The following is a 20,945-nucleotide window of genomic DNA, read 5'->3' as shown; positions in this document are numbered from 1 at the left end:
AACCCTCACGAGATGCTGAGTGACTGTAGAAACAGACGTGAAGCCTGAAGCTGTACCTCGTGTTCGATGTGCAGCTTGTGGTCCTTCCACGCCTGGAGGGACTTGTAGAGGCCGCCATCACATTTGACTGTGTCGTTCATGAGGATGGAGCACCTGAAGGAGGCAAGAAACGATGAAACAATCTTCCATCTCCACTAGCACCACATTGAAGTACATAAATAAACCCACACACACCTATAAGTGACTTTGAGAGCAGCGGATGGCGTTAACTTGTTGCTGACGGTTGGTTTGACTGTGACTCCCATACCGCTGAACTCCTCAGGGTCTTCCTCTGCACCTCTTCCTCTCTTCTGGGTCCAGCTGCTGTTCCTGTACCCCAGGGGCCGGTAGCCCTCCTCCAGGTCCACGGCATACAGGTCTCCATCCAGCTCGAATGAAACGGAGCGAGCCCACCGCTTCCTCGACACCGACTTACTGGATTTCACCTCTGCATGAGACGAGACAGAGGAATCTGAACAGGATGAAAAAGAGGGACTTGCTTTTGAAGCTGCAGATCAGGATGTATGATGAGGCAGACAAGTGGAGAACGGCAAACAAAAGAATGTTCATCAATTACAGTTTAGTCTAATTGCTATTATAGCCAAGTATGTACAATTGCTTTTCTGTTGGTGACTTCAGGCCCTCAAGACTCCCTCATCTCCTTTAGTCCACCACTTGATGGCAGCACTGACACATCCTTCTTGTCTCATGAATACTTCAAAAGCTGGTTATTTTAGATGGAGATTAATGGCCCTGTTTGGCGAGACTTTGTAGGCTACTGCAAGGACGTTTCAAAGTGAAGTACGGGTGTCTTTCTGTGCAGAAATCAACTCTATTAATAACCACCAGAACGATAGTTCACGTGAGCGACACGAGGAACTTACTCTTCTTGGAGAGCAGCCTCTTCCTCTTGAGGACGGATGGTTTTAATCCCACATCCCCGCAGTTACAGCTGTCGAAGTTGGACGCGAGCGACAGCTGGGAGGCACTGCTGGCCATCAGAGCCTGCATACGTGGGGCAAAGAGACTGGCCATGCCCTTGCACTTATACAGCCTCAGCTTGCCAGTCGGGTCCTCCACACACTGCCACTTCTGAAACAAACCACAGGGAAATAACTTGTACTAGAGCAAAGCGTAATTTTGACCCAGCCTTAATGAGGTTATGCTAAAATTACAGTACACAGATCTCTAATGATGCTCTGCAGAGCCCTTAAAAAACAAGACATATTCCAAATCAACAGTAATAGTTCTTCCAGTGAGAGTCTTCCCTTGCTTTATTCAGATTTTTAACAAGCAGGAAGATGTTTTTATTTGCACGCACAGGCTTTACCGAGAGCTTCTCCTTTTAAAAGACATAAAAAAGGCACTCTGATGTCAAGTGGATCCCTGAGAGGACAATGACTGCATATTATACTCAGTCAGTTGTAAAGCAGACTGCGAATTATCACCGTGCATGAGCTCCACTCCATTTTGTTCTCCTGAAAATTTAATGGCCTCTCTTTCTTAGCTCCTGCAGGTCAGGTACCTGTCCTGGCTGCTGGCAGGAGGTCTGATACTCTGCTTTCTGGCACAGGTCCTTCACCCTTTGGTATTTTGGCAGGAAGTTCTCCTCCTGAGCCATTTCCTTCCCATCAGCTCTCTTGTGTGGAGGCTTCCTGAAAGCACAGAAAAATACATAGCTTTTTTCCCCCCAAACCAGCCAAAAGACAAGGAGTTTGAGGATGCCAGAAGACAATGACTGGAGAGAGAACATCTCCCGAAAAAAGGTCAGTCGATAAAACATACCCTCTCTCCACCAGGAAAGAATCTCTCCACGTTTTACCCTTTTTGCTCAATTGGAACCTGGAAAATGAGCAAAAAGAAATCAAAAATCCTGTCAAAGCACTCTGTGATATTTGTACAGAACAAACATTCTTTCCATTTTCAAATGCCACTGCAGAGACAGTGGTGCTATACATTTATATCAGGCCAAAGAGATTTCATTATATCCAAAAGGAACAAAGGGGAAACTTTACCAGAATATTATTGACACGTTGCTGCCTAATGTGGCATTTCAAATGTCAGTCTTGCATACTGAATGCAGAGTGTGTTCACCTATTGACTGGCCGGTCTGTGTCTAGGAGCTTGAGGATAGACTTTCCATCCATTTCGGCAGGAATATCAACCCCGGCCATGTCCAGCAGAGTTGGAGCCAGGTCAATGTTCAGCACTATGTGAGTGTTACTGCAGAGAAACAAGAAAAAAAAGAAGCTTTTTTTAGTTCGCTGAAGACTCAACATGTCATTTACCCCTTTATCTATGACTGGTTTTCAAAGAGTGGGCTCCCCTGGGGGGGCGCCAGAGGGGCAATGTTGATCAAGCTCTATGAAGAGGGGGAGTCTCATCCTCTCAGCTTTAAAAAACCCTGTTATATAATATCAAAATTCCACCTACTTCTATGAAAAAAAAATGTGGATCTTTGCAGTGCCATCATTTTCACGATGATTGACGGATTATTGAATATGTAACAGATAAAACATCAGTGTGAGTCACTCACATGGCTCCTTGCTCCACATTCGGTCCTCGCACGAAGAAGGGAACGCGGATATCAAACTCATAAGGCATCGATTTGCCTTTCACCAGACCGAACTGGCCAATGTGGTAGCCGTGGTCTGAAGTGTAAATGAGGTAGGTGTTGTCCAGTTCGCCCGTCTCCACCAGCATGTTGTACACCTGCACAGGATATGCCACATTAAACACCCACACGGTGGCAAAAAAAGTGATGCTTCACGCTCAGTGGCTCAAATCTCTTGTGCCAGTTTCAAGGAAAAATGGATTGAACAATTTACCAAGTGTGTCAGTGAATACATTACACAATCCCAGCCAGAACAAGCACAGATCTCTCAGGACCTGGAGGCTGTCAGATGAAGAGTGTGTATATCTGTGTTTAAGAGCCTGTGTGTGTGTGTGTGTTTCGATGGTTAAGCATATGTTTGCCTGTCTGCTTGTCTGCCTACCTTCTCCACACTGTCATCCACAGACAGCAGAGTCTGCATCCTCCTACGCTGAAGCATGTTCGTGAATTGCATGTGAACAGGCTTCATGGGTCCAGTGTAGCGTAAGATCCAGTGCTTGTCTGGGTTTGGGGCATAATTGTAGCTGGGAGTTCTGAAAAAGGAGCAAAATGGGATTAATTGAAACAAAAACACATGTGGTGTAATAAGCATAGAATTTCCTCACAGTTTTTTTTTGACACCTTGAAACAGATACTTTTTAAAAATCACAGAAGGTAATCATATATTTCTACTGGGAAGTTTCCATATTCCACACTTAAAAACTGGATTATGAAGATATGCCAAAAAAAAAAAGAAAAAAAAAATGTGTATGGTCGCGTAGTGCATTCACAGCAGCATTCAGTGCCTGAGCTGGTTAATGTCCCCCAGTGTATTTAATTCAAAAGTAGCCAAAAAAAAGTGTTTATGCAATGCTAAACTGGAGGTTGCATAAACCATGTATAATGCAACGTGTTGCAATCAATAGGCCAGCACACAGTGAGCACAGTCTGATCAATATTTAACTCCCGGCCATATGGAACTTTAATTATTTGAGAATAAAACCTGCTAAATAGCTAATGAGTTCCAAGAAGAAAGTATCTTTAGCGTTTAAAGTGGATCGATTTGACTTTTAAGAAATGCTAATGCCTCACAGCTCAGTCCGCTGTGCAACGGGAAGTCTAATGTGGTGTGAAGATACTGTAGGTCTGTGAGGTACCAAGGTGAGAAGAAGGTTTATCACCAGAGGAGTGCTGGACTTTTACTGCCGAGGTCTCTCTGGGTGCTTGATAAGGACAGAAGTAGATGGAGTGAGAAAAATAGCCAGAGAGGGTACTCTTGGAAACATCACCCCAGGGACGGGAAATTTATGGAGGAAGAGCAATTAAAAGTTTGCACAAAGACACTGGGGCTGGATTTTTTCAGAATATTCTGTGTATAAAGCCTGTGTGGCACAGGTTAATGATGCTGGAGGGATTAGTTGAAGCAAGTAGAGGGTAGGAGGGGGTAGAAACTGCAGTCTCATTACTGGCCTTGGATGCATCTCCAGAGGCCAATAGCTGGTCTGCTATTAGCTGGCAGCACCAGACAGCCAGCCAGCAGAAGGGAGGGTCAGTAAGACAAAGGCTGAAGTGTCAAGCACGTGCGTATGTGTGGTCCGTTTGTGGGAGAAATCCATTACCTGCGTATTAAATATCAATCCTTCATGTCTCACCTTGATTATGTCTGGCAAAATGCTACAAATGAGCCGGGCTCATTATGGTGATAACACTGATGTGAACGCATGAGCCAAATAAAGTGGAGCAAAACACTGGCTGTGCACGGAGAGGCCTCGGCTGCCAGCAACACAGAGGAAGGAACACGGAGGAAGATGAGATCGGGCTGAGATTATGGAATTTGTGTCATTCTGGGTCAAATGAAAGGGAGCGTGAACGTGTGGATGACTCATATCGCTGTGCAAATAGCTGTGAATGTGAAAATGTAAAAGTGTACCCTTGTGCTTCTCAGCTGTGTCCCAGGGAACACAACCGAGTTTACAACATATCGGCAAAAGCAGTCTATTTTTGTCAGTTTGAAATGACTTGTGCCTGTTCCATCGCAGAACATCCTGAAACTTTGAGCTATCAAAGGGCATTTTGAAGCTTACTGATTTCCTTACATGTGCTGTGATGCATTGGGGAAGGTAGAGCTATACTGAGGGGCGGAGTCTTCTGGACCATGAGGAGCAACGTGGCTCAGGACCATCATGATAGGACGATGAGGGTACATCCTCTTAGACATACGGAAGTAGTTGATGCTGTCATTGGTAATGATGTCTGTCAGGTAGTCCTGTGGAGCAAGTAAAGATTTTCTATCAGGCAGTCAGAGGAGTGAGGCAAGGAGTGAAAGAGCGCAGTGCTCTGTGTTCGGAAAACATGCGGATATCTTAATGTCAAATGCTTAAAATGCACAGCAATCCACACTTCTCCAAACAAACTAAAAATATTTTCCTTAACTTTTACTTGCGTCATGGAGGGAGCTATTCTGCAGAGGCAGGCGTCATGTATCTTGGAGACGACAGAGAGCATTAATACCTTAGAGTAGTCGCTGCTGTGTTTCTCTCGTACTCCGTTTCTGCAGAGCGTGTAGTTGTAAAAGCGTGAGTTCTTCACCAAAGCCACCCATTCCTTCCAGCCAGGGGGCACGTAGGAGCCGTTGTACTCATTCAGATATTTTCCAAAAAAGGCTGAGAAAGGAACAGGTGAGCGGTATGTTAACGTATTCAGGCACTCACACTGGATGTGGGAATCTTGAAACTGCGCTTCGCAGGGCTCACCTGTCCTGTAGCCGGAGCTGTTGAGGTGCACGGCGAAGGTGTGCGGTTCGTGGTGGGCCTGCCACGAGGGCGACGAGCAGTTCTCGTTGTTGGTGTACGTGTGGTGGTTGTGCACGTACTTCCCCGTCAGGATGGAGGAGCGTGACGGGCAGCACATGGGTGTGGTGGAGAACGCGTTTGAGAAATGTGTGCCGCCCTTCTCCATGATGTGCCGAGTTTTGTTCATGGCCTGCATCGAGCCTGGGAGAGAAAGAGGGGAGTTCATGTGAGGGGACAGGAGGGTGAGAGGAGACTCAAAGGCCAGGGACTGAAATCCCCCGGGGGGATATAAAGTAGCTGCAGAAGAATAAGAGTGAGGGACTGAGCAAAAGGAGAGGGTTAAGAGTGAAACATATAAACACAGAGCTTGAGTCGTCTTAACAAAAATATTAAGAGGAAAAGAATTGTTGGAAATTAAACGAGGGAGTAAGTCTTCTTGGTAAAGTGTAGCCCTTTTGGATTCTTATGTAGGAAAAGCTTTTCAGGCTGATGGTGATTGTTTGGGGAAACAGATGCTTGACCATAAATTCCCGCTTTTCAATGGGAGTCTTCTCAGTAGCGATCACAGGAGGACAAAGGATGTCACCGAGGCCATTATACAGCCACTCCAGCCCAATACGCCGCTGAAGGACTTAAGCGGGTAGGGAGATGGCCAGGGTTTGGCAACCAGACAATAGAAGCCATGGGCCGCCCTCATTTCATGCCAGCGACGGAGGAGTTGGCAACGGGAGCACATGACTTTGAGTGGGCCAGTTGTTGTGGTGCCAGGAGGCAGCATTAGGTTGACTTTCCCCTGTTGATGCTGTTGGATACACATGGACGGTATATCCATACCCATGGGACACCGAGACAAAGCAAACAGAGAGGCAGATGCAGAGTCACACAGCAAATAGATAAAAGAAAGCCAGGGATTATCGGGAGGGGCGGGGGGCGTCTTACCCAATTCGATGTCCTGATCGTCGGTGAGAATGAGGATGATGTTGGGCCGGATGTTGCGGACGTGCCGGTCCCTCTGCAAGCGCGACCTCAGACGATATCCGGACAGGTATCCGGAGCCATGCGCCTCAGGAAGGACTCCCACCAGGACGAGAGAGAGAATCAGAAGAGGGAGAGGGGCGGAGAGCCCCCGCCCTGCCATCTCGCTACCCTGCAGTCACCTCCTCAGCCTTTCTTTGAACACAGAGAGGAATCTGCACTCCCCTCAGTCAACCTGAGGAACAACAACACACACACACACACAGAGCAACCAACAGGAATAAAATACGTATACAAACACATGCAAATAGACACAAGCACACACGCAGATGTACACACTCATCAGAAAATAGCAGATTCAAGCCTTGAACAGCCATTACGAGGTGCTCTTCCATATAAATGCACCCGTTTGGGCTGAGCTCAGCTCGTTAATCAATCATTAATGATGCATTAGAGTGGTGTCATTGGCTGGTTGTAATGATCTCTGGTGATGAGCACATGGCTGCCAAGCTGGGGCTAATGGGCCTGGGCCCTGGGCCAGCTCAGGACTCACCTCCCCCAGAGAGGGTTAGTGTTGATATGAGGGATGTGGGGAGGTGGGTTGTGGGCCAGAGGTGAAGGAGAGATGGGATGAGAGAAGGAAAATGAAGATAGGGGTCAATGCACAGGGCGACGCCGTGAAGAGGGAGGCAGACTCTATAGAAAATGCTGATGTAAAATCATCACAAGTAAATGCATTATGTATACCAAAAAAAAAAGTAATTGCATTTAAAAAGCAGGCAAAATTAATGTTTCAACATCAGCAAGGTCAATAGACACGAGCAGCTGGTAGATCTACAGAAAATGAGAACTTCTCCTCCCTTTGCATAACTTTAACACAACAATTAGAGTCAAGCGCGAGGTAAATTGAGCCTTTTCTTAATTAATCTCTACAAGCAGTTTGCTAAAATCACACTTCAATCCTATTAGCGATCTAATAACTCTCCCTCATTAACAATACATCCCTTCTGCGCTTACCATGGCAACTATTGGTTATTCTCCCCTGCAAACACACAGCAGGAGCTACCTGACTTTCTGCTGTGAAGCTAAATTAACGTTCGAATAAAACTAGAGAAACAATGGCTGCTGGAGCTGGAAATAAAGCAATTAAACTGCAGCACAGCAGTATTAATCAAATACACTGCAGATTACTCATGTTCAGTGCCTGTCAAGCTCCTGAGATGGAGCAGGGACGACTCATCTTATGATTATAATATTTACATCTCCTTCAATCAAAGGTGAGAATGCATATTGTGTACAAATGAATAACTGGTACTCAGTGAGCTTGCCGGTGTCCTATATTTAGTGTTCAATTGATACTTGCGGCAAAAGCAAAACACTGAAATGTTGTGGCTAATTTATGATGACACATAATCAGAGCAGCTACACACTCCAGCAATCGTAATCATAAATACAATTTACAAGCAGTGCAGAGACGCTCCGCTGCCATGGAAAGGTGGGGGTTTGGGGAGTGCGTGTTTGCGTCTCTGCAAGTCCACCAGGAGTATGTGGCCAGAGCGGATCCCGTTTGAAGATGAAGACAATAACAACAACACAACAGCACGCGCTGCCTTTTGGGACCGCAACTCGTCCTTATAACAGCAGCCTGAACGGAATCCAGGCTGACACAGGGATAAAGCAGGAGCAAATGAACAACTGTGTCTGGGCGCACGCACATAGCCGAGACGCTCATCAAAGACAGAGCAAAGCCCCTTAAAAGCATGAATCACAAACATATTAATCATTTAGGGAAGAGATGAATACTGCAAACGAACTTTACTCCTGTTTATGTTTACCCTCATGCAGAGCCACACAGCAGACGAAGCGAGCGGAGGCTCTGATACAAAGTCCCCCGCTCCTCTCCGGCGTGTGCTGTTGTCCAGATTGTGCTCATTAAGGTCTTCTCCATCACACAAACACCCACTTGTCCTCCACCCACCTCCACGGGCTGGCTCTGCACAGACTGCGCACACCACCAGCAAGTGAATACGTGCGGATTAGACGCGAAGCAGCAGCTGTGTTTGCCGCGGTTTCCTCCTCCCAGGACGTGAGGCTCTTCCCTGGAGGATCTCGTGAGCTCTGACCTGAAGCGCTGTGCTGTTTGAAACTGTCCTTGCTTCTTTCTCATGTTCATTCCCGGCTTGCATCCCGCTTTTCATTTCTGGCATGGGATGAAAACAAGGCACAAGCAACAAGGAAATCCACAAAAAAGGACCCTTGTGACAAAGAAAAACACTGATTTAACCAGTTCCATCTGCATTCAGTGGTGTTTTCCTTATCACCGAAATGAAATCCAGGACATCAACAGTCAATAAAGAATGTTTCATTGTGCTGAAATTTGGATCACCCTCCACCCTCCACCACTGGCTCTTCTTTAAGAGCGATTTCTGGCATAGAAGGTTCAGCACTCGCCTCCATCAGGGGAGACTAACAAATATAGTCATGACGTACAAGAAAACATCCACTGCCATTCACCACGCAAATCCATCAATAGACAAGTATGTAAATGCTGTGTTATTGTCATGCTATGGTGCTGGATATTTCCTGACATTGCTCCCATGGGGCCTCCTCCTTCCCCGATACTGAGGACTAATTGGATTTTCAGGCTTTTATCAGCTCCAACTGACACATACAGTTCTTTCTCTCCAGTTTGTTCGCTCTCCCTCGCTCTTTTATCTACACGTATTGTTTATCTCTCTGGGTGGCAGATGCTACATAAAACCACGAAGAAAGAAGCAGATGAAACCCGGATGTCTAAACAGACAGAAGCCGTTCCACCTTGAAGACGATTGGGAAAAAAAAAAAAAAACAGGGATGGACAAAGAGTGAAGCTCATCTCAGTCATGACAAGTGTAACGGTTTGTACGCGTTTTAAAAAGCAGGAAAATCCATGTTGTTTCTGTAAACGCGGATGATTTTACAGCCGGTTTTCCTGACAGAGCTCTGCCCACATCAGCTTTTTGCACTAAGTGAACTATGAGGAGACAGTGCTGATTCAGCCTGATACGACAGAATGAAAGGGGGGAATTTTTTTTTTTTTTTGCAATTTAGACAGAAGCACGAGACAACACGAGTAAATATAACTCTCAGCAAAACTCATTAAAGGCTGGAGGCTGGGAGAGGAAGGCAGTGGGAGTAAGCTAGCGGAATGAGATCATAGAGAATAAGCTTCTAAAAGCATGTATACGGAACAAGGATCATCTGAGGTTATACTAATGCCAAGTGATGCCTGGAAGTCAGAATGGAGAGGGAAAAGTTTTGCTCTTCAGTCAGTCGCTTGTAAAGAGGCTCTAAGAGACAGCAGCACTGCATCACCAGATAAAAACTTAATGCTTCCCATCTCTTATTGATAAGGCTGAATTATAAATGGAGTGACAACACAGCCGGCCATGTCACAGCATGGGCGTGATGATAAGACAGTGGCAAGAGCGGAGGGATGAAAACACAGACCGAATCGACAGATAGATACATTATGCTGCCCAGCAACACCCAGCTGTACGTGAAGTACCACATTGCGGGGTGGAAGCAGGGAAGAGAGGGTACTTGATAAATCTTCCAAAGACTTTGCAGAGGCGTTAATGTACTTTTCCCCCTATAAATAAAACACCTTGGGCTTTGAAACAGGCATAAAGTCTGATTCATCCAATCTGCGGCCCCCCGAGAAGGCACAAAACACAGACAGAATATGAGAAAACTGAGGGAAAAAATCCCCAAAAAACACAGACATTTATTACATATCGAAGGAGGGCGAGTGATGGCGTACACTGGCAATTTAATCAGCTGCGTCTCTTAATGCATAAAGCCCGATACTGGGCTCTCTCTACCACGAGTATTCTGAGACACAAAAAGATTGAGAGAAAAAGGCAGAGCAAGTGTGAGAAAAAGAGAGAAAAAACCTCTAGGCATGCAGTGCGGAGAGAACAAAGACCAGGCACTTCCATTGCAGATGGATTTTTCCAAAAACATAAAAACCAGACTCACAGACCAAGGCTTCCATATAAAATAGAACAGAATGAAACAGAATGCAGTAGCAGCTAACCTCCATATCTCCACTGCGTTGCTCTTGACACAGGAATTTGCCATCCGCTATATTCTTGCGCTGAACAACATAAAGGAAGTGGCTGGGAGAGTTTAAATAGACACATCCAGAGCTGAATGCGGCCTGCTGCAACACTATCAAGCCAATCCCTTTGGTCATAATTGAGGCTGGCAGGGCTTTGCTAATGTGTGACTTTGTTCCCACTGGCCGGCCCGGCTCTGAACAGAATGTGCAAAATCTCCAAGGACCCTTGAATTTACCAACAAAAGTTGGTATTCAGATGCAAATCGCGCCACGGCATGCATCTATGTGAGAGTAACTTTCTCTCAGAGAAGTGTGTGTGTGTGTGTGTGTGTGTGTGTGTGTGTGTGTGTGTATGTGTGTGTGTGTGCCAGTGGAAGGAGGGGTTTGCAATTCGCAATACAGTATGGAATGCCTTTTTTATGATAATCAGAACCTGTGGTTTGTAGTCGTTCCTCATCTCCGGTTCATTTGTTTTCTAATCTTCGCTTCACCATCACATTCACGGAGTCAGAACGGGAGGTGCTGTCATTACTCTCGATCAGGCTCATTGATCGCACCGATTAATGATGGATAACATCCTTAGATGTTGGATTTAAAGATAACAATAAGCATATTTTCCACACTGCAGCTCCAATGAGACACATTGAGGGCACCAGAAACAATTGTAAACATGTTACTGTCAGATTTTTGAAATATACAGACACACATCATCATCTGTTTGGATTTATTGCCTCGGCCACCTGATGAAGTTCAATATTCAGTCTCCCTCTTCTCCCTCTTTGGTTTCCACTCAGCTGGAAACTTGTAATAAAAATCTATGAAGCTGAGGGCAGCTGCAGAGTCAGGGGGGATAGTAACACAATAATTCAACACGAGCAGCCACTTTCACCTCGTCACATTGTTTTCTCATCGTCCTTTGATGCATTTTTATTATGAAACGAGTTGAGCCTGCCAAAATTGCACAAGGCCAAGATAGGACTTCGGCGGTGAAAAATAATCCTCTCCAGCGTTGTAGGCAAGCAGAGACAGTTAGTTAAGCTCGGGGCATGACTCACACCCTGGCGAAAGGACAGCGGACGGCTAGCGGGGGTCTCATGATGCATTTTATGAGGGGACCAGCGATGCTTCCTGGTGTCAAAAGATTTGTGTAGCTATCAGCCATCCTGAAGCTCCCCTCTGACTGCCGCCTGTGCTGCAGAGCCGAGTTTCTGCTGCACCGTAGCAGCTCCGCTTTCTGGTTTTCACTTCCAGAGCAGACCGTACTGCAGCTGGTTGCTATAGTGATGTTGTGAACATCAACACAATCAAACTGAGAGATATTGCACCCTCTTCCATTTTAAGGGTATGTTTTGCCGGCTGCTTTTTAATTAAGTTGTCCAGTCAAGATAGAAAAATAAAAAAAGAGGGTGAACTGGTAGCTTGGCCTGGTTGTTGCTTGTCTGCGTGACAGTAATAGCAGATCCCAGACGTCAACCTTATATCCTGGGAAAAGGCAAATAGAGGCATAATGTGAGAAATGCCGTAATCATCTGTTCAGTGCTTCACAGACTAATTGCACTTTCCTTTTTTAAATACTTTTCAAACTTAAGATGCAGAAACCAAGAGGCGGAAATTAATTAAATGTGCAATTGGGATTTTATTTAGATGATTTCCATCAAGTCAGAATTTAATTTAGCAGAAAATGTCCAAGTGTAGAATTAAAAAAAAAACTATGAAAATTGAATGTATCTGAGTATGCTAAAAAAACCAAAAACAACTATAATAATTATGAAACAGGGTACACATTACATTTTATATTGATTAAATTAAATTTTAATTTTCTAGTTCTGCATTGCAATTATAAGCAGGGCATGCTGGCAATCACACTTTATTGATAACCCAAGGTATTACTGTATTAAACTACTGCAATAGAACAAAAATATTCCACATTCATTTCCTACAGTCTTATCTTAAAAAACAAAACCAAAAAAAAACAAGTTATACCATTTTAAAGAAATAACAAAAACAAAAAAATTACACCATCTGACGGTGCTACTGATGTACATCATGCAACTCTCCACAGAGTTCAATTCGAACGTCATTAAATTAAAACATTTTAGACTTATTTAGCATTCATTTAGCGGGGAACTTGAAAAAAATTGCCATCAGGGAAAATCTGAGATGACATGGTTAAAAAGCCAACAAAATCAATAAAAAAAACGGCAACCTTCATAACTACATAAGTTCAGAAAGGAAAAAAAAATGTGGTTTTGAAATAAATCTACACTTCACTTCTACTCATTTGTAGTTATTGCTGTTTTTATAGTTGGGCAATGTAGAGCCACCGTGTCGAGCTGAGCTGGGAGAAAATAAGGACATTACAGGGTACGTTAAAAAGAAATATTATTTCAAATGGAGAAGCTCAGTTCCATAAAACTGGGAAACATTTCAGGTGTGTTTATTTCTCTGGGAGTCAGAACAGTCACACTTCACAGTTTTTCCATGGAAACACCATCAGTCCTTGAAATGGATCCAGGCAATCTGTGGGTTTATTTTTTTTAAATTCAACTTTTGTAAATGTGACTAGACTACATGGATACAGAGGGAGAGAGAAAAAAAAGCCATACAGTCAGTGTCTCTGGTTAACTTTTCAGCCAGTAACCTCTAAACTAGCGGCTGACCGGTATTCCTGTTGGCGAGACGCCGCCTGAAAACAATGACTTTTAACAGGTCAGCATGGTCCAGCCAAACACTGCGCGCCTCACAGATAACCCTGAAATCATATTCAATAACTCTCCCGCTGCTCTTTGGTTTAAAACCGCGTCTGCATATTCTTTTGATAAATGTGCCTTTACTTCCTAATAACTAACTTTAATAGTTGAGAATGACAAGAGATAATGTGGAGGCTGATCCCATTCACCGAGAAGATTTAATTTAGATTTCCCCCAGGTTCTGATAAGCTCCGCACTCAGCAGACATTTTAAGATGACAGTCAGAACCTGCACAGCAATTTTCTGTTTGAATACGCAGGCACAAAAGAGCAGCAGTTGGACTTTAAAAATAAGAAAATGAGATTTCTGCCGCGATGAAGGGACTCGAGTGTGAAGTATTTCCCTCTGCACTCACAGTTCAACTGGTTGCACTGAAATGTGCGATTCCTCTCTTGTTTATACGCAATATTCCTCCCTAACCTTTAATACTATGTGGAATGTGCCGGCCAGATGGTGAAATATGAATGTGTGTAATTTTAGCGCTTAGCACCTCATTAATCCTGCAGCGAGGCGGTTGCTCTGAGGAAAAAGGTGAAGCTGTGATGTGTTCTGGATGGATCTCTCTCTGTCTCTCCCTCTCTTGTAAACACACATCCACACATCAAATCTTCATACATTTTTCTCTCCCATTACATGACGCTTTTGCTGTATTCACTGAATACAGAAATGACATTTTGGCCAGGTCTTCAGATGAACTGTTCCTCTTGTTTGTTTTGGATGAATCTGACTGGCCTGCAGAGAGCTCAGACTTTAAGAGGAACTTGCTATGCAGCACAGCAAGCCAGGTAAATTAAATTAACTTGGGTGATGAACAAACAAAGCGGTAAATTATAAATGGGAATACACAACCTGAGAAGCTGCCGTGGTCCTGTGGCAGTCAGGATATTCTCAGAGAGTCACAGAACTCGGTCCACACCCAGATGAAAGTGGAAGGAGAAAAAAAAAAATCATCTGCACCTCTGCAGCTCCATAATGCACAGTGGCCATTATCTTTTAAATAGTTTCAACGCACAAGGGAGAAAGTGATGGGATGCTGCCTGAATGGTTTGGTGGATAAACTCAGAGAGAGAGGTAGAAGGAGAAGGAGACTGCATGATGGTGTCACTTCAGACAAAAGGCCCAGTCGGGATGTGTTTTTGCTGGAGAACAAAGAGCCCTGACAGACTCCCCGGGTCTTCTCTGTTGACTATAAATGTAGACACACACATATACACACATGCAAACAGAGCAACAGACAGGCTCACAAACACTCCCACACTCTGTGTATGAGACTTCAAACTTCTCTTTCCAACAAGGGGACATAAAAGGAGAGAACAACAGTTAGGCTAATTATCTCTGCATCTGCAGGAAATGAAGAGCCTCATATTGTTATATTGTTCTCAAACTGTTTGGCCCAGACAGCATTAGCGGGACGTCACACGTCTACTGTCTGCCCTTTTACTTCATTTTTCTCGTCTCCTCAAGGTGTAACAAGCCAGCTCGGTACAGGCTCTCGCTCTAATGAGCTTGGACTGCCGTCACATCACAGATAACAATGTCAGAACCTGCAGCAGAGACGGTGTTTTGATGCCTGAAATCAGCCTTCATCATCTTCGACGCCCGTTTGCACACTCGACCACTCTGCGCTCGTTCTGTTTCCAGCAGCAACCGAGAGGCATGTCGGGCTAGCGTGGTGGTCTGTAGGGTTTTTTTTTTTTTAGGGGGCTTCAGTTCGGGTCCACGGTAGGGTCACGGCATTTAGCCCTCCCTCCCCGCACCCCTGCGGTACGCTCCATGAGAGCCTAAAGAGAACACGGAGGTGTTAGAGAAAACACAAACAGAGCCCCGATTGTCTCGGAATTGGGTTCAACCCCCCCGCGGCCCCACCTCCAGGGGTTTAGGATTGAGTGAATGAGCAACTGTCAATGGTGTTTTGCAAATACGTGGCTGTGGTTTCACTTCAGATGGGTTTATTCAGACGTCGGAGGGAAATGCGCCTGCTTTGCAGTCCGCCAGTGTCCTTGCCTTTCCTGTCCTATTCAGGTTTGTATGGGAAAGCCATTTGCGATGCGTCCGAAAGCGCGGCGCAATCGCCAGCTCCTTTGACACCGGGGTTGACAGCTGAAACAAGTGAGCAAGCTGGTGGACAGGGCAGCCCGCTGAGTGATGACTGTTTCTTATTGGCACTTATTGACCAGAGGCAAAGCCCCCCTACAGTGTGTCACGTCGCAACTAAATGGATTACAGAGAAATCAGCCGGGGCCCATTGTTCCGCCAACCTAACTACCTCGCTGAGACCTCGCAGCAGCCAACTGACTTCTGGATGACTTTGTGTGACTGCCGCACCGCTGAGAAATCAAGCATCGCTCAAAACACAAGCTGCTCAGAGCTGGGCGGTGAACTCAGCGAGGGGATACACATGGCGATGTTTAGGCGCAAACGATATTGCAGTGATTTCTCTTAATAATGGTGGGCATCTGTAGTTTGCAATCCGCGCACGTGCGGGTAAAATTAGATCTGGTTCCAGAGGACTCATAGGTTTTTAGCTGTCATCTGTTGTGTTTTAATTACATGCCATTTCTCTCCCATCATCAAATTAGCACCTGCAGTGGGAACTGCTCCTAATGGCCCTGACTTAATGATGATTACAGACAATATCGGTTTCAACTTTCAGTAAACAACTGCTGCTGAATAAATTACTGACGGGCCCAGATAAATCAATACACTGGCTGGAAGTTACAGTTGAGCTGCAGCAGAAGTAATCACTTCTGTGGACTGGAGATTCCTCCACTCTGCTGATAAACAATGGCTCTTGACAACTCAAAAGAGGCCTTACACAGCATGGGGATGTTTTACTGAGGGGTGCCAGCGGCCCGCGGGTGCACAGAGCACCATCTTATCTGATGTTAAGCACACCCTTGGGGTTTGGAGAGGCAACAACCGCTTCTTTACTTCTTCACTCCTCCCATTCTCTGTCCTCGCCCCCCCACCTTCGCTGGCTGCCTTTCTCTCGGCCCCTTTGTCAGCGGATTACTGGGGGTTTAGAGACGCACACGCAGATCTTTCCCCTCCCCTATCGGAACCACACAGGGGGTTCAGGCCGGAGCGCAGAGGGGAGACCTCCGCACAATGATCTGAATTACGGAGCCTTTCCATGTAAGACCACTTATATTTCCCCCCCTCCGCCTCCCCGTTTGCTCAACTCAGAAATCACCACAGAGTGCTATTCAGTGCCTGTGGTTTTTCCCAGCAGGAATCCTGGGCGATATGCCAGAACGCAGATTTTTGAAAAGTCTCTAACCCCTAACGCTCTTCACCGAGTGTGCTTCTTAACCAAAGTCTTGGTCTTTTTGTTCGGTTTAAACACAAACATGAGCAGCCCTCCTCGTCGTCATCCTCGCTGGTGACACAGAACAACTCGCACGGAAAACGCTAATTGCAAACAAACGAGCCTCGGGTGAGACCGCAGCTTCGTGTAGCTGCACGCACTCAACACACAGTCCATATCAACAACCCCCCCCCCCCAGACACACACACATTGTGAGAGAGGTCTGGCTGTCTCCTCCTCTACAGGTCGGTATCTATCTCTCTCGGCCTCGTCTCTGGGACAGCTGCCCAGACAGCCCATCTGTCTGTCCTGACCTGTGTTTGGGACCATGGGGGGAGCCTAAGTGGCCCATGAAGGGGGTCTCTGGCATGTTGCCCGCCCTGTAATGACAGTTAAGCTGCCAGCGGCTTGCCTAACAGCTCTGGAGGTCTCTCTGTGGTGCTACAGTATTGATATTGTATCGGGTTGCAAAGGGCTTGGCAGCCTTTTAATGAGAGCTCAGATTGATCAGACAGTAGTGGCTCTCTCTTCACCATGGATAACGCTTATTGGATGTCCCTGCAGGCCTGAGAACCGTCTGATTTCTGACAAAGAGAGATTAATAGGAAAGGTATTCATGCGCACAGAGAGGATCAATTAAATCTTTTTCTGCTAAACACAAATAATCATAATTTTGTTTGAAGGGATTTTTTTTACAATCCAGTGCAGTAAAATCATTAGAGACTCCTTGTGTTTTGGGTCCATATATCTCATTTTATGTCTGTTTAATACAGAAGAAGAGTGAGAATGAATTGTTTGTTTTGTAATAATCAAACTTGTTGCTTTATTAGCTACATTGAGTTGTAATTAAGTTATTCCCCGAGCAAAAGCGTTTTCTTTAACTACAAACATACGCTGTCGGTGCCATAAAAGGTCAGGTGACTCCGGCGATGGATCCTGTTGTTCTGCAACAGCTGAACAGAATAAAATGCTTAACGGGCTCAATCTGTCATCAAAGCCATCAAACATTAAAACAAACTACCAGCAGTAAACTTTATTGGAACCTGAATTTTGCTACTTGGAAAAGTTCAATTATTGCAGTGAAAAAAAAAAAAATCAAACTGCTGTAATCTCAATGATTATTCCCCCAAGCTGAACGGAATGTGGAAAATGCACTTGAAAATCTTTTCTGCAATAAAGAAAACAACAAAGCAATAATATAAAGGAAACGCTGGAAAAAATAAATCTTGAGAATATCCCAAAAACCTTCTCGTATTCATAGTTACACCCCAGCAGGCGGACACACTCGGTTAACCGTGAATCTCCTGCCGCCTGGGGGGGGGGGGGGGGGGGGGTGGCGGAGTAAAACGTTTACTGTGGAATCACTAACTAGACAACAGAGGTAAGCAAAGGTCAAGGGAGGGGAAGAGAGCAACAAGTGGAAAAAAAATATTTAAAGCACCTGCCTGTCAGTCTCTGTTCACCTTTCCATCCCTCCTCCTCTTTACCTCCCTCAATGGGCTCATGTCAAGGTCGCAGCAGTGGTCTCTGGGACTTGACTCTCTCCTATTAGCCCTCCATTAGACTCCTGTCAGAAAGGCAGCCAGCTGTCGGACCCCCGGTGGGTGTGATCATGACCCCCACACACACTCTCCTCACCCCCCTCCTAGATCCGCAGCCGGAACGTAACAGGATGGAGGCAGAAATGAAATCCCGCGCGGCGCTCCGAGGGAGAGGACATTGTGATTACTTTTCAGTGGCCTTTACCACTGAAGCAGCCGGGAGACCGTTCAGCGACTGTGCTGGTGAATTGGTCACACTGAGACGCAATGTGGGGGGAAAAAAAAATCCAAATACTGACTGCTCGATTTTCCACGGGTGAAAAAAAACGTTCACATTTTGATTATGTCCTCTTCAAAATGCTCTCTACATGCTGCAAAACGGTCGTTCTCACCCGATTCCTCCTTCTCTCTTCAATTAAACATGAATTAACAGGACCTCGATCGGGTTCATCATCCTTGTGTTCTAATTAGCGCTGTGTCATAGCGCAGAGTCCCTCCGTCTTACTAATAGAGTAATTACCGCGCCGTCAGCCTGCTTTTTGACCTCCAACCCACACACCTTTCAAACCTTCCTATCGCACCTTCCTCATGAGCTCCGATGGATCATAAAGCACCTGACCAGACAGGAGACAAACCCAGCTTTTCAACCGTGAAACGATTAATAGGCACCCATACCCTCTTTTACTGTGGATCACACTGAGCAAAAAGGTCAATCAGATTCATGGGAAAAGTGCCCGGGGTGAATGTCTGCATTTAATGAACATTGTATAGCAGCGAGAATCTCTGCTACGCACACCCAACATGTGCGGCGCGAACAGAATTAAAGAATGAAGGAGCGACAAAAACCGAATTTGTGAGGCACATAAAATGGCCAGTAAATTCAAAGGGTAAGCAGACAAAAGAGGAACAGGGACACTAAACTGCCTCCATCAGAGGAGGAGAGAGGGACGCTGTTTTACTGCTGTAGTGATTCAATTAATTACCCTTAAATCGCAGTTAAGGGAGTGTAAAACACTATAAGCGAAAGACACAAGGCTTCCACCAGAAACTCCACCTGCCGTCCCTCGCCCCTCGCAGAGCAGCCAGTGATGACAGACCCCGGTGTCATCCTGTGTTTGGTAAGCTCCTCGTGCACCGCAGCTGTGATTAAAAACTATTAAAGCAATTATCTTAACGGCAGGAAAGCTGGGGATCGGAAGAGAATAAGAGGGCTTTTTGTGGAGCTCAGATGAATGCTCCTTTCAGCACCGTCGCCCCAGATTGCTTAAGTTAGATGAGTGGCTATACAAGCTGGAAGTGGAGTTTTTTTTTTTCCATATACAGACACACAAAAAACACACGTACACACACACACACACACACAGGCTTTCGACACAGCCAGCCACTTCCTCACAGACAGAACGCCGACTTCCCAGCGAGCCGATGCGAGCTGACACATAGCGAAAGAATGAGCCGCCTCTGTGTTGTTACTATAAAGCTGGGCCAGAGTGCCGAGTGGCCTCACTGTGTGTGGTGTCGCAGGTTGGCACGCTCTCAGGGGGCTGTATTGGGGTGCCGTCCTCAGCGTCAGGCAGCGTGCCCGATGTTGACAAAGCCTGGTATCGCCTGCTGTCAGCCCATTCTGTGTGCACCCGGCGGAAAGAATCAATTAGGCCGAGCTCACAACAGAGCACTTTAATATTTGACTTTTAATCAGTGGGAAGAAGGCAGGATGGAGCATGGAAGCAAGCTGGCAGTTCCCGTCTTGCTGATGTGGAAAATGAGGGTCAGGGAAATGCTCAAAGAGTCCGACTGTGTGCATTACATACCCCGGGGAGGACGCGAGCAACCTGCCTGAAGAGAAACTGCAGCTAACAAGAGAATAACACCCCCAAAAGTGTTAAAGTATCCCTTTGTCACAAACAGGATATCAAAAGCACCTTATGCAACTCGCTGCAAGGAAATGGGAGAGACACGGCACAAAACACTGCTCACAAACAACAAGAGCTGTGTGCAAGGACAGTGGTTTAGCAGAAGAAAACTGAGCTGATGAGGCCTTCACTCAGTGGATGAACGCTGCCTTTGAAGACTTTCTCTTGAAGACTTTTGGTTTTTATCCCTCACCGCCGAAGGCCCCCTCTGCCAGCAAGGAGACGAGGAAGAAAGAAAGAGGTGAACGTTGTCCTCACACCGGGGTTTTTGAAGTGGAGATCAGTCCTCAAACAGAATATCTTACCAAAGGCACATCATTCACCTGTCTGCTCTTGCTAGTGTCAAGAAGACAAGAAGGAAAATCAAAGTTCAGCTTTCCCAAATGCCGTGTCAATAAAAGTTTCATAGCCAGGCAAATTTTCTTCGCCAGCTAAACACTGAACCATCACCTCCACGCTACGAGCCTTTTGTAGGGAGCTGCTAATCAAAGGGGAAGCTGATTACAGTCGCATATACTGATGCATTTGCAAGTGGTAATGAGTCAGCTGTGCACAGCTGTGCACATAATATGCCCACATGTGCAGCGAGCTGCTTCTGCTGCTGCTATCCAACTGTTCAAACAGGATGATTCTGATCACTGCGGTGCTACAAGCAAGTTACTGGTGAAAAGCCAACAGAACCGTGGTAACGCTGCAGTGCCGTCCGCTCCTCACTGAAGGCACAAAACACAACCAGTGTTTAGGAAAAGACACAAAGCTGAATCCACAGGGGGCTGTGAAGGTGATTTTTTTTTTCCAGCTATTGATTTAATAACCGTGCGCTTTGAGAACGGCTCATTAATTCTTATAAATATTTCCCACAGCATCACCTCACCGCCACTGTCTGCATCGCTCATTTCACTTTCATTTCCTCTCCCGTCGTGAATGCCGTTCGGA

At 45.8% G+C, this 20,945-nt stretch overlaps 1 protein-coding gene across 7 annotated transcripts in view; it reads right to left on the bottom strand.

Moving 5' to 3' along the window:
• sulf2a (sulfatase 2a) overlaps nucleotides 1-20,945 on the bottom strand; it is a 33,874-nt gene that overhangs the window by 4,829 nt on the left and 8,100 nt on the right. For 3 of the 7 annotated variants that reach the window (XM_030091194.1, XM_030091198.1, XM_030091196.1), the window contains exons 2-13: nucleotides 6,364-6,634; nucleotides 5,386-5,625; nucleotides 5,144-5,295; nucleotides 4,729-4,898; nucleotides 3,036-3,186; nucleotides 2,576-2,751; nucleotides 2,134-2,262; nucleotides 1,825-1,881; nucleotides 1,565-1,694; nucleotides 924-1,131; nucleotides 235-511; nucleotides 57-153 (exon numbers count right to left, since the gene is read on the bottom strand). In XM_030091194.1, the coding sequence (XP_029947054.1) occupies nucleotides 57-153; nucleotides 235-511; nucleotides 924-1,131; nucleotides 1,565-1,694; nucleotides 1,825-1,881; nucleotides 2,134-2,262; nucleotides 2,576-2,751; nucleotides 3,036-3,186; nucleotides 4,729-4,898; nucleotides 5,144-5,295; nucleotides 5,386-5,625; nucleotides 6,364-6,562 (1,986 nt within the window). In that variant the 5' untranslated portion in view covers nucleotides 6,563-6,634. Of the gene's footprint in view, nucleotides 1-56; nucleotides 154-234; nucleotides 512-923; nucleotides 1,132-1,564; nucleotides 1,695-1,824; nucleotides 1,882-2,133; nucleotides 2,263-2,575; nucleotides 2,752-3,035; nucleotides 3,187-4,728; nucleotides 4,899-5,143; nucleotides 5,296-5,385; nucleotides 5,626-6,363; nucleotides 6,635-10,477; nucleotides 10,842-20,945 lie in introns of those variants that run through there. The other 4 variants (XM_030091195.1, XM_030091199.1, XM_030091193.1 and 1 more) reach the window with 4 other exon arrangements.

This window comes from Salarias fasciatus, chromosome 5 (assembly GCF_902148845.1).
Source record: "Salarias fasciatus chromosome 5, fSalaFa1.1, whole genome shotgun sequence".
NCBI lineage: Eukaryota > Metazoa > Chordata > Actinopteri > Blenniiformes > Blenniidae > Salarias > Salarias fasciatus.
The sequence above is the reverse complement of the archived record's forward strand: the minus strand, read 5'-3'. Positions and strand labels throughout refer to the sequence as shown.